Genomic DNA, 14,255 nt, shown 5'->3' with positions numbered 1-14,255 from the left:
GTTGGTAATGAATGAATGGCGACTGAAACTAATATAAACAATGCTTCAATTGTTGTTGTGTGTAAAATATAAACAAACTAATTGTATGACCAAATTTCACATCCCAAAAAACAATGGTTTATCTATTTGCAATCGAGGTTGGACATTCCGCCGTTTAAGATATGTTTTGTGGGGTGTAAATTTTTCAGCAATATAACCTATGATATAGTTCAATCACATAAAGCCCTTAATAAAATATCTGCTATGATTGAAACGTTAGCTAAAAATTTACTTCTAATGTTTTGATTTGTGACGTTCAACCCTTATTTATTTGTCTTTTGGCAAGTGTTCACAACCAACCAAAACCACACCTGAAGTGATCATAACGCATTATAGTAGTGAATAATTGGTATCAGAGACAAACTCTACACTTTCTTCGATAGTTCTGATATTCGATATTAATTGCAAATCAGAGCAGACCTACTAAGATATATTTGGAGTAGAGTTACACTTCTTAAGAAATACATAAATCAATATTAAACTAATAAACATTTGTGCTGCAGTGATCTAACCAGGGTGTGTTCCATGCATAACCACGCATTTCGAATTGCCTTCAGTCGAGAAACAAATAACACAGCTCACATTCTATATATATGGCGAAAACTCAAGTCCTGAGTACCCGTGTGGGAACCGGAAGAAACTGCTTAGTTATCGATATCGACTGAAGATTTCAAAGGATATTCAGCCACAGGAACAGGAATAATACCTTGCTTAAATTACAAGTAAACAAAAGGAATTAGAGGTTCTAAAGGCAACGCTTAAACAATAATAATTTATCTTATCAGCTATAAGGCATAGATCAACTTTAACGACAATAGTAAATGTTGACTTGAATAACTTATGACAAATGAAGGAAGAAAGAAAATGAGAAGGTATTGTTCGTTTCTTATTTTTGTTTCCGTGACTGACCGAAAAATTGTTTATCTGAGTACAGCTTATTCAATGTCCGCGTATGAAGTGTTCTTGTGAATGGAAAGTGGGGGCAGAAATCGTTTCACGGAAGCGTCGGTGGTGGACGGAGGACCATATACTCAGACAGTTTGCGTGCAACTTCATCATTTGTTGATCTATATATTTTGTTTAGTGTAAGAAATCTGTGTGTTTACTTGTAATAACATATACGGTTTACATCACGCATTACGTTCCATCTAAAGCTTGAGCTAAATCCACATCCACCATAAAGATCGGCAAATTTACATTGTTTTACTTGGGAAAGAAAATTTTTATTATACTGCACTTATTGATACGGTAAAGTATGCAAAGGGGCCACACGCTATTGAATAAGCTGTACTCAGATAATTTCTTTTTCTGTAAGCAACTTCGACTTTCTTGGAGTTTTTACAACCTCTATAACTCCTCCAAGGGCCTATGGCTTAATGTCAATTGCAAGCAGCTGTTTTCCAAATCTATTACAGCACCGTTATCTTGTAAGACATCTAGTCCAAGTATGGCACAGTCAGAGTAAGGTATTCTTTTGCATTAAATGCCACAAGTGGTATAAAACTGTTCCATGCAAGTTTTGATTTAAATAAAAACACAGGGTGTTTTCACCACAGGCAAGCTACATATATTATGCTGTTTTCACAAACCTAGAAAGTTTTAGAACTGCTTCCCAATTTCAGTTTAATTTTCTTGCATGTTAAGCTATTTTTGGTTCTGACAGCTTTATATTAAATAAATTAAATCATGATCGATACTGACTTTCAATAATATTGTTGTAAATAATGCACGCAGTTAACACGCAAAAGCTCCATTAATGAAGACATCGCAAGTTAATATTGATATTAACCATTGCGTTGGTAGAACTGAAAATGCCCAACTGTCGACAGCACAAACTGGCTTAATGCAATGGTGAAAACTAGAGACTTCGAATTTAGAAGTTATTCGAACTAATTTTACCAAAATACATACAATGACCAATATATTTATACCGAATTATTTTTAAACAGATACGAGTCTATACAACATGAATTACTTCGCACGATAAATATCTTCTTGTAACAAGGCAGGATGCTCCTCAAAAGACATGGCAGAGTTTCTGGAAATATTTCTGCATTTGAAATTTGCATTTTTGCCACTAAACAATTGTAAATATTTCTTGGAAGACTCCGGCGTTAATAAAAGACAATTTTACACTCCTCGACAATTATGGTCTTTTAAAATATTAGCTTGAATAAGTTTTAAGTACTCGTGGGACTGCAAAGTAGAAAAAGTCAAGAGTCGTCGAGACGCCGAGACCATTTTGGCGAAGGTCACAGACTTAAGCACTCAGAGATATTAAAACTTCGACTTCAACCAATTTTGGCGCGTCTTTAAATGCCCAGTTGCTCTTTACTGCAACTCATGCAAATTTTGTTTTGGCCACGAAAATCAGAATGACGCAAAAACTTCCCCCGTACGACGATTGATTAAATCAATAGTGTATTGACCGCAGACGGTCAGTACCATTTGAGTAGTCGCCGCAGGCCGCCCAAAACAAAAATGGCAGAAATGCCGCTTCTGTATTTTTAAAATGGCGAACAAAAACTATTAGGCCTCGAAATTACTCTATAATTCCATTTTAAACTTTTATCTTGGACTTATACAAGTTTGGTCTTTAGTGTTGTTTCAGAGGTATCAACAAGCTCCGAATGAAAATTCTCTGTAAATATTTCAAATCCCTTTACATAATTTTGGAATTGATCCTTGATTTCGGAGAATGACGATCAAGTTTTAGTGTTTATCTGTTGAATATAGTGCTCGCTGCAACTAACTGACCCTCGGTTCTACATAAGAACAATGTTGTCTTTGTATTGTGCCCGAGGCTCTCGATAAGCGTCACAAAATAAAACGTTTATCTAGATCGTATTAAAACGTTTGCTATTTATATCCGAACTTTTTTTTATTTTGAGATATTTAGCTTGCGCTTTAACATGACGTCGTTCATAATATTAACTCCTTTTTTCTTCTTAAGAGGATAATAATTGTCAGTCCAAAACGACAGAAACAAATTTGCCTGAATTATTGCAGGATTGTCGTTGTGCGGTTTGTCTTGGGACAGACGACTTTGCTAATTGTGCACGGCATAGCTAGCCCATAGACCCGAAGGCCCGGGCCTATACATATTTCAGCCTACTCGCACTTTTAAATTGTTCAATAGAAAAAAGCCTGCTGGGTTAGCCAAGTGACAGGCAAACGCACAACGGCATTTACGAATGAGTGCAATTCCTTGCTATGAAATGTTGGAATTAAGAAGCTGTCTTGATCTCAAAACCTTCCCCTGTGGACCCCCCTCCTCCTCCCCACAACCCCTTAAAAAACCGGTTGGCCAGACCTACCACTCTTCGAAAAGCTAGCTTCGTCCCTGCACGGCAATTTGTTACATGGGAACATGACAGTTCGTTTCGTACATGAATCAGTAAATCCCTCCAGCGGCGTGGGGAAGGGGATATTCCCGTAAATTTCGGATAGGGGTGTGCCCGAAGGTTCTTAAACCCTGACCCTATATAAGGATAAAGAAAGCGAAAGTCGATACCCTTTTTAAGGCCCAAAACCGAAAAATGACACCCTAATATTATTCAAGGGAGGAAAAGCGTTCCGTGATGACCCAAATAACGGCTAACCACGCACGGCAAAACACAAATCTTTAAAAAGTCGCTTTACTAATACTTGAACGGATAGTTCAGTTTTAAGATACCTATTTTTTCGTTTAGCTGGGTGTTTTTTAGCTAATAGAATTTAGGTACCCTACCTAAGGGTCACGCCCGTAACACAATGCCAAAAGGAGCAAAAATGAGACCGTATCAGTTAAGGACCGAGAATCTCATAAACAATACCCGATCCCGCGGCACATAACTATATAGCCCATATATGGGAGTACCTCCCCCCCCCCCCCCCCGAGCCCTCCTCAGTCGACGTCATCAGAAACAACCAGTTTCACAATTGTTTTGTTCTGTCTGAGTCGCTATATCGGAGTCTTAATTTGATGCTTTCTGAAAATGCTCAGATTTTTGCCTGTTTGCATCACTTAAACCCGGATAATTCAAGCTGTTAACTCGCACGTCATTCGTACTATTTTCCTTGGAAAACAGCAGATAAAGTAATTCCCAGGGTTAATTATTTTTAAAAGTTTTTTCCAAGGTAATAAATTATCGAGATTACCTTGTTGTCACAGATCTGGAAAACAATCCCATCTTGTGGCGGTACCGGTGCGTTTAACTTCGACGGCTCATTTATGTCAATTTGGATATATCGGCTGGTTTCCTTCAGGAGACAAGTCATATTGATTCTATTTATATTGCTAAATACTTTTTTATTATTACTTTAAACGCAAACAAGATCAGTCATATGTCTCGAGATGTTCAGAATAAGTAAGAACCTAGCAACCTTTTTAACACTTCATGATTCAGTTACTTCAGTCGTTTTTTTAATCTGATTTAACTAATCATTTATTTTGTGAGTAAAATTGAAGCCTCCTCGATTGAATGGGGCTACGCAATTTACCTATCAGTTAATCTATATTATCTTGGCATATGTTGGTCTTGGAGTTTTTTGCTAGAGTTCTGCCACGGCACGCAACTTGAATTTCAATCGACAAGCGAGTTTCCAAGGGAGGGAAGGGAAGAACAAAGCTGCTTGTGTCCTTCTCGTTGTTGTGAGACGTAGGACCGCTTGAACTAAATTTCCCAGCTTAAATAATTTATACTTTTTTACAAGCTAGTGTTTACTGACAACATGGGAGAGTTAGATTGTATAAGACCTTCGACCTTCATAACTAACCAAGTACAGAAGCGTATTACGACCTATTTTGGTAAATTTGTAGCTTTTATCTATTATAACCTTTAAATTTTAGTCGTTTTAACATTATTTTAGCATTTGTAAGCAAGCAGTTTTAACGTTTATAACATTACTTTTATTTCAAGTGTCCCCACACAAAACTAAACAACTTTGTCGCATCTTTAAATTCCAGAGGTGCGAGCGAATCACACGAGCCTAACCCAGTAGTAGAAATTCGCGTCACATTTACCTTTGTTGACGAAGAAGCCCATTACTTCTAATAAAGCAAACAACATATTTTGTCTTGCAGTATTATTTTACTACACTAAAAAAACTATACTAGAATCGGGTGATGTCTTTAATATTGGTAGCAAGTTCCGGTGTTTTTCCAGTCCATGGCCATGGAAAGTCATATTGACTTTTTGGCAGGTCAAACATATCACATTATAACGTAGTACTTAAGGTTATAGGCTGGTCCTTAAAAAGCCAGCAGGTTATGTTTACTTTGCGGATTGTTAGGGATGTTTACAGGTCTAGAGGTGTAAGTGAAAAAACCCTGGGTGATTGTACAAAGCAGGTTACAATCAGGTACCATTGAATTCTTTTATACAGGTGTTGACGTTTTGCATATAGGTCAATTGAATGAACGCAAGGAATGAATCAAGGAAAGGAGTCTGCTAAGGAACGATATAAAAGAGGTATAAGCCCATGGCATTGTTTGATCAGAATTTTATTTATTGGGGAATGATCCTTACTAAAACATTTTATTACCTTTAATGCCTTTTAATGACTTTAACCGTTGAAGCTCTCGTAAACCCTTACTGACTGTGGAATTAAACAATGTGGTCGGAACTAGAGCTGCTCGGTTATGAGAATGAGCTGTTCTCGTAATTAAACGAGCACAAGCGGAAAGAATAGAACCTGGTCACTAACCAGCTGAGCATAAAACTCTTAACCTTAGTCTCAGGATGAATTACGGGAGCCACCTTGTCAGTCACCATGCTGTAAACAGAAATTGTAATGCAGGAACTATGCACCATACTTGCCCACAAACATTACACCAAATTGTGTGACAATTTTAAAACAACCGACCAACGTTTAACTCTTGACTGATCACTCGAGAAAACTTTGGAGAGACATCTAGTTGGAGATCTTGTGATAGATATTTCATATCTTTTGTGCTGTGATAAAAAATAAAAAATGCTTTTATTATTTCAGATCTGTATCATGCTGTATATTTTGGTTTTTCTATCGGTGATTAGCGTGGCTTCAGCAAGTGGAACTGCTGGTAAGTTTAACTGGTCAGACGGGCTAAAACGTTGATCTCCGAGTCGAGTGGTCCAGGTTCGAGCCCTGGTTCGAGTCGTTCGTTGTGTTCTTGTGCAAGTCACTTTACTGTTTAGCCTGAAAATACAGTCCCCAAAGCGGCCAGTAGTGATAAAATCGTAGCTGTATTCATGAGCCTCGTACTTCTGCTTCTGTATCCCGAACTGTGTGAAACAGCAAAGTATGGACACGGTTTTGATTTGATTTTGGCATTGCTATTGTGCCGCGACCAACCGAATGATATATCAAACAATAAGAATAATTACCGTTTTGCAGTTTACACTCCATGAGTAGAGAAAGCAAGTTTTCTTTTATAATATATAAACTGAGCAATAGGAATTTGGCAAATCTGGTGATTATTTCTCAGGTGGGTGACGAAAATAGACACAGCATGATTCCATAATTCAAATTAAAGATGCGTTATCCGATCTGTAGATTGACCATTCAAAACTACTTAATGTAGAAATAGCCTTCTCACTCTTAGAATTCTCAGCACCAGTATTGGTGTTGGTGGTGCAGTGGGGTTCCTTTACTTGTACTAGACCGATGACCTTGAAAATGCAATGTGCCAGATAAAGAAACTCGGCTTAAAAGCAGTATTTTACGGTATTCAGTTCATGTCTTTAATGTTTTTCAGCACCAGCCTGGGGCTACGGAAAGTCTACAAGCCAAGGTAAATCATTGTACTACAGCTGAATGACGATGGATTTCTTTGTTGCGTATCGCGTGCTGCAGTGACAGTTCCCACTGTGCGTCGCTACAACATGTCCCTGCTAGATTTTCTTGAATGTGTATACGTTGTGATTTTGTCTCTGCTACATGTTGCTGTGACTAATAAATAATAATAGCAATAATAATTAGCGTGTTGCAAATTAAGAAAACACAATTTTATATGGCGCAAGTTTGACATTACGTATCGCTGCACTCGGTATGTCACTTCGAATGTCTTATCCTGCATGCATTACGCCCCCAGGTGGTACATTTTTCAAAATGTCATGTGAAAAATGTAACCTTTTCACAGACACTACTTAAACACTATCCTAAACATTCACATAACTACACAAATTTTACATCGATTACACAAAGACACGATTTTCCAGGTCTAAATATGACTATTGGACCATTTGGACCACTCCTGAAACAATGGAGTCCTTTTCTTCAAAACAATAAAAAACGGCCGTAATAATAAAGAACGAAAAAATGAAAGAATGTCATAAAGTGGGACTTACTGTATTAGGTCTATTTAGTGTGTATTACTTTTAAAAATGTATATTTTTTTGTTTTCTTAATCTCTTTTTGAAGTGGCGGGCCCAGCTGATTGGAAGAAAGTGGCACAACAATGCGCTGGCTTGGCCCAGTCTCCCATCGATCTTGACCGCTTCTCTTTGAAGACTAACATTTGGGAAGAGAATTTGACTATACAGTTTGATAATGACGATGGTTTGATCGCTGGTACACTAATTAACAACGGTCATACGCTAACTCTAGCAATTAACAAAACACTTGGATCTGCGGCTCTTAGCGGGGGACCTGTGGGGGACTCCGTGTATCAATTGGAACAGCTCCAGTTTCATTTTGGTTGTTCATCGTTCCAAGGATCTGAGCACACTGTTTCTGGCAGTTCATATCCGGTCGAGGTGTTACTAATTGGTGAATTCGTTATATGATTTTATATTTCGTCCAACTCCGAGGGCTTTCTCTCAAATTAAGCTTTTTGACAAAGCCAAAACAGGAGCACCCAGCGAGGAAATTCCGACAAAATTTTTTAAATGTAATGTTGTACTGTTTTCCCTTACAGTTAATTTTTTTTGTGATTTTCTAGCTGAATATTAAAGTGGCAGAAACTTTTAGGAAACAAAATCTCATTAAAAAAAAATCGTAGCTGCCGCTTTTCCGTACCTAAAACAACCTTTTTATCTCTAGAAACAACAGGTGATATATTTGCCATATTACTAAGGTTCGAGGTTTAAATTTCACTTAAGAAAATTTGAAGAAATAATAGGCCTTCCAAAATGTGGTTGCCCTGTCAAAAACCACCACGCCAACTAACTCACAAAAAGTTTCAGCAGCACCTTCCCGTAGGGTAACTGGTCTCTTGCTTCTTTTATTTCCAGGCTCATCTCGTGTTTTATAACACCAGGTACACAGATTTGATAAAGGCCGCCGACAAGCCTGATGGACTTACTATATTGGGAGTCTTTTTTGAAGTAAGTCGTTTTAAAACTGAAGTGAGACATGATCGATGCTTAACACGAGCTGAGCTCGTCCAAAGGGGGACCTCGCATCCACTTAGAAAATGAGTAAGATTCGATGTATGTTTGCTTTAGCCGCGGCCATATGAATTTTTGATTAGCGGTCAGTTGGCTCGAGGTCTAGAACTAAGAAACCTTCGAAAATCACCAGGAGCTTTAAAAAAGGGGAATCACTCGAAGCTCCATGCCAGTTAATTATTCTCAGCGTCCATCGCGACTTTCAAAACAGTTTCCACTTTTGTCGAAAGTTCCAGGGTCAGTAAATTCTCCGTTTAAATTTGATGCGAGGGGACCCTATGAGCTTCTTCTATGGTTCTAGTTAAGCATGAAGGGCTGTGGGTATATTCAAAATGCTAATATATTCCTCGCAAGGCTTAAAGTCTGTAAGGAATTGACCATGAAAATTCCATTTTGAACAACTACACTGCGAGCGGTTTCATTCTTACCCAGTTGTCGGAAATTTATCAAGTCACTAGAAAATGAGCCTGGGGATAAACAAAAGTGTCTTTGAGCGCTTTCCATTTCAGTGGAAAAACCGGCGGGAATTTTTCGGTAAATGGAACAGTACAATTTTCCAACAAACACCATGGTACGGAGAGAGTGTGTATCATTAGAAAACTTTCCAGTGGACCGTTCCATTTCATTTCTCACAGGACCAGCTGCGTATTCCATCGGGGAGCATGGTGACAGTGCAAAAAAGCAAAATGGTACAGTGATATTCCTGAGCGTTCCGGTAAAAACAAAAAAGGAGGAATACCTCCGAAGCTATTCCATTGTTTCCGAAACTTTTCTAGTGGAAAGGACCGTTCCATTTGATTTTCACCCGAACAACTGGCTTCTCTGTAGAGGTGGGAAGCGCTCCTTGATTTTTCTTTCTTCCTATTATTTCATTTTGCATATTAAATTGATAATCTGAAAAGGACAACTTGCAGTCTAATAATTTTTTTGGCAAATGGGAATGTTTTGTAGTTTAGCGAGTTAAAATGTCACAACATTTTAACAAAAATTATTTACAAAGACTGAAAACTAGGAACCGCCTCTCAATAATTTCTTACACTAACAAATTCCCGACTACAATTACTTTAAGGGGACTGAGTACTTCCGCCTAGTCTCTCTCTCACCTAAGTGAAAAAAGTTAGCATAGCACGCTTGTCTGTCCGCGCTTCCATTCAAACTTCTTCTTTTATTTTCACGTTTGAATGTTATTTTAGTGTCCCTTCTAAATTAACTGATTAGCTAAGTACTCAGACACTCAAGGAAGTTTATTCATTCATTTCATGGAATTATTTACTTTAGTAGTATAGTAGGTCGTAAAGTATGATCGTCCGGGTGAGAGTAGTTCTGAGAAGAACTGTTGTTGGTGACTGACGTTTCGACAACCTGAGCGGAAGTCATCTTCAGAGTCAAGTGAAAAGTTGTTGTCAGTCGATGATGTTATAAGTCTGGTCCGTTGATGTTGATTGGTCAGTTCAGCCGTGATGTTATTGGCTGTAAGACTCGTGTAGAGTTTGTCGACAGTAATTGGTCAGTTTCGATCCGTCTATTGTTAGTCAAATTAAGTCGTTCTGTTCCGTCTATTGTTAGTCAAATTAAGTCGTTCTGTTGGCGGTCCGTTTGTCGACTGGGCGGTCCGTTTGTCGACTGGGACTCTGCTGAATGCTTAACCTACAGTACCAACTATTTTCAACGACTGACTCTGGAAAGCTGGTACACAAACTTAGAACAAACACCTATAAACAGATGTCAACAACTACCGGCACCTTACAAACGACTTATTCACGACTTAAACAGAACCGACAAACGGACCGCCAACAGAACGACTTAATTTGACTAACAATAGACGGAACAGAACGACTTAATTTGACTAACAATTGACGGATCGAAACTGACCAATTACTGTCGACAAACTCTACACGAGTCTTACAGCCAATAACATCACGGCTGAACTGACCAATCAACATCAACGGACCAGACTTATAACATCATCGACTGACAACAACTTTTCACTTGACTCTGAAGATGACTTCCGCTCAGGTTGTCGAAACGTCAGTCACCAACAACAGTTCTTCTCAGAACTACTCTCACCCGGACGATCATACTTTACGACCTACTGATACTCCTGGGTTCAAACCATTTACTATATTTAGTAGTATAGGTAATCACATGATTTCGAGTGCAATTTGGTATAAATTAGCACGATTAAATTTCAAAGGCTAACCAAATTGCAAGAGCCCGTAGGGCGAGTGCAATTTGTAGTCTTTGAAAAATTTACGAGTGCTGATTTATCCCAAATTGTACGAGAAAAATCATGTGATTACTTGTTAATAATACACATACAAAAATTTCACTTGAAGTGGATGACAAACAAAACGTGTTCAGTGGCTTACCTTTCCGATTCGTTCTTAAACATAACGGAGTTGCCGGGCTTTGTTAAATCCAGATACCGCTAGGGAATTTTAAATCTTTCTGTCATGCATTATCTGGTGCTTTTATCCTTATTCAGTTGTATTGGTTTGGGCTGAAATGTCCAACTTCAATTCACGCTTGTAATCTTTCTTCTTTACGAGCCGTCGCGTAAGAAAATCCACGATTGGTAGCTTTCAGTAGTTTCGTAAAGCCTCTCTTGTGCTGTACAAACGTCCAATTCCTAGTACTTTGGTTTATATACTTATGACTTTCGTTAAATCGGTCAAACTTTTCACGAATCGTTATGTTTTTGCTCGATTTTTGCTCTCTCAAACACTCCGACATCAGCAGTCATTTTGTTTTGGCGCGCTTTCCGACTTTCCTGTCAATCAATTTAATTTCAACTTTCTGCACTCAATTTCAACTTTCTGCACTGTTTGCGATTAATTGACGTGCTCTCAGCCAATGAGCATGCAGAAATGTTTGTATGTATATTATTAGTTAGGAAACCAGATGGTGTCAGTGCAAAGCAAACATGGCAATTTCCTTTCAGCGAACATGCGTTAATTTCTGTTTTCAGCTGGGTTCAAAGGACAATGCAATTTTGGGAAGACTGCAGAGTAAATTTCAGTGGATCATCCAAGAATGTATGTAACTTTGTCGGTTATAACTTGCAGCCAGCAACAACAAATGCTCACGCTATCGAGTAATCAGTATACATCTTAAATCAACAATTTGTCTATAACAATTCAAAATAATGTATTTACAAAAAGGAGTATTCTGGTATCGGTTATAACAGTTAAAAACAACCACCACAAGTATTCTCTGTTACGTCAATCGGCAATTGTTCAACAAATATGACAAGGAGCGCTTTCCGTTCGTGTGGAGGAAACGGTAAGAATTTCCCAGCAAATGGAACTGTACAATTATTTAACAGACACAACTGTACGGGACAGATGTTTACCATTTGAAAACTTTCAAGTGAAAAGGATCGTTCCATTTCATTTCTCACCAGAACAGACGCATATTTCATCGAGGAGCATGGTAATGGCAAAAAAGGAAAATGGTGCAGTACGTTTCCGACCATTCCAGTGAAAACAAAAAAGAGGAATACCTCTTAAAGTATTGTATTTTTTTCCGAACATTTTCCAGTGGGAAGAACCGTTCAATTTGATCTTTCGCCGGAACAATAGGGTTTCTCCGTACAAATGGAAAGCGCTCAAGATTTCAACCTTTCTCTGCCGTTTGACCGCCAACGTAATTCTCGTGCGCATTAACCTGCTTAAATTTTCAACAGCCGACGACAGTTTTGGCTAGTTCGACAGGCAGATGATGTGAAATCTGGTTTAGTGGAGTAGTTTTGCCCACGCGCTGGCGAGCCAGCTTTAAAAAAAAAATAAAATAAAAACACATGCCATATATAATTCTAGGAGACCCGGTATCCTAATGGTTAATGCGCTGGACTCCGGATCGAGCGGTCGGAATTCGAGCACTGGCCGGGGTCGTTGTTTTGTGCTCTTGGGCAAGACACTTAACTCTCACAGTGCCTCCCTCCACCCTGGTGTATAAATGGGTACCGGCGACATAATGCTGGGGGTAACCCTGCGATGGACTAGCATCCCATCCTGGGGGGAGTAGAAATACTCTTAGTCGCTTCATTCTACTAAAGCCAGGATATGCTCCTGCCTGATGGGCCACTAGGCTTGATCGTAGACTTATATAACTCTCGCCCACTCCTGTTCTCACTGAATTGTTTAAATTATTTTGATCTGGTATTCGACTGTATAAGTTGAGCTGGTAATTTTTTATGTTACCAAAGGAAGATTTTACTCCTACAAAAGGTCATCAATTAAAACTCAATTGTTGTTATAATGTTGCTCAAAAAATAACTTTAAAAAGAATAAAAAGGGATAAAAAGTTATAAAGATCTATTCTCTCTTATACCTTTTTAGCCTTTTAAAAGTTAAAACTCAATTATCTTTGACAGCAAAAAGTACTGCGGTGGTAAAAAGTGACGATATCTTCCTAAAGGACCTGGTACCTGCCTTAAAAAATGGATCTCCGTACTATACCTACCAAGGTTCCCTTACCACCCCACCCTGCTACCAATCAGTGCGATGGATTGTATTATCAGGGGCGGCGCCACTCAGCTCTTCACAGGTTACTCAGTTTACATTTTATATTTCTGAGTTACATTGCAAAGAACGCGGTACACACCAAATTGAAGAAACGTTAATCCTGTGGAAAGCATAAACAATGAACGAGAATTCCAAATTGGACTCTGGGTAGACAGTATCGCTCTCTCTGTCACAGACGACGATTCCTTTTTCTCCGATTTCCCAGTATATACTTGGTCGCATCGTTTATGGCTTTTGCTTTTCATGGGTCAACGTTTCTTCAATCAAGTTTATTTAGTAAATAAAGCCCTTTAGGAGACTGGTATATTGGAATATAACTCCCAAGGTTGTGAGATTGTCTGAAGAATGAACAGTTAGATGGACGAGAAGCACACTGAGAGCTCTAGCGTTTTCTACCTGTAAGTTATATGACGCTAATGACCTTGCAGCTCTCTGCTCCAAATTTTGGTTTAGTTTACTCTGAAAATGCTACGCTAATGTATTTGAGTTAGCTGATGTACAAATAGCGGAAGAGTGCAGCCAGACTATCTCCCATCTGAAAGACTGATGTTAATCAAACTTAATTGAAATAGACTGAGTAGCCTGAAAAGTATATCAAAAACAGTCAGTAAATAAATGGGCTCAGGCCAACTTAAATTGTCTGCCGCTACTTACTAACACAATTCTTCTTATTATTTCAGTTGATTGCCTTAAATCGACTCCAGTCTTCAACCGGTTACGGCGTTGGCAAGATGTGTAACAACTTCAGACCAGTACAGCCACGGAATGGACGCGAAGTTTTCCTTATTTACTAAAAGCTACAACAGATTTGTTTAGGATTTTAAACTAAATACAAAGTAGGCTGAAAATCAAAACAAATTATTGACAAATCGCCTACCTGGCAAGATTACTGAATAATTCATTAAAAAAAAAAAACAAGCCTTGTTTTCATACTTGCTTCTGTTTTGAGAAGGATGGTTTCTGCAGAGAGCCGCCACAGAGTTAGCTTTTTCCTTACTTCTACGTACTTGGAGAGCTGTTCAGAGCGCAGGACTGAAGAGACTGTTGTAAGCTGCCACATGCCGGGATTATGATTATAATTACTAAGATGTTCCTAGCGAGATAATTAAAATAATAGATTTAAAAATGATACGTGGATTGCATGACCAACCGAGGTTTGTGATAAATTTAATTTAAACTTAAGACTGTTACGATCGATGAAATCAAATCCAGAGGACAAAGGGAAGCGAAAAGGCCTGGGATCGAGAAGCTATGTTCTCATAACTTGCAAAGCAGGCGATTTATGTCCTGGCCAGCGGTATGTGCTAAATCAAATCATATTTTACTGTACACGCAAGTT

The 14,255-nt window shown here is 38.5% G+C and overlaps 1 protein-coding gene across 2 annotated transcripts; it reads left to right on the top strand.

The window, feature by feature from the left end:
- The first annotated feature begins 552 nt into the window (after window positions 1-552).
- Window positions 553-13,758, top strand: LOC144636723 (carbonic anhydrase-like). 2 transcript variants are annotated; one of them, XM_078495921.1, is made up of 9 exons: window positions 553-911; window positions 5,428-5,492; window positions 6,013-6,082; window positions 6,758-6,793; window positions 7,423-7,757; window positions 8,235-8,327; window positions 11,359-11,425; window positions 12,766-12,938; window positions 13,597-13,758. In XM_078495921.1, exons 3-9 carry the CDS (start codon window positions 6,022-6,024, stop codon window positions 13,708-13,710), a joined length of 879 nt encoding a protein of 292 aa, XP_078352047.1. In that variant the 5' UTR covers window positions 553-911; window positions 5,428-5,492; window positions 6,013-6,021; the 3' UTR covers window positions 13,711-13,758. The 2 variants fall into 2 exon arrangements, with proteins under 2 accessions (XP_078352047.1, XP_078352048.1); XM_078495922.1 differs by lacking the exon at window positions 5,428-5,492.
- Window positions 13,759-14,255: the final 497 nt, after the last annotated feature.

The sequence above is a fragment of the Oculina patagonica genome, chromosome 13, assembly GCF_052425735.1.
Source record: "Oculina patagonica isolate OP01 chromosome 13, crgOcupat, whole genome shotgun sequence".
Lineage (NCBI taxonomy): Eukaryota > Metazoa > Cnidaria > Anthozoa > Scleractinia > Oculinidae > Oculina > Oculina patagonica.
The sequence above is the reverse complement of the archived record's forward strand: the minus strand, read 5'-3'. Positions and strand labels throughout refer to the sequence as shown.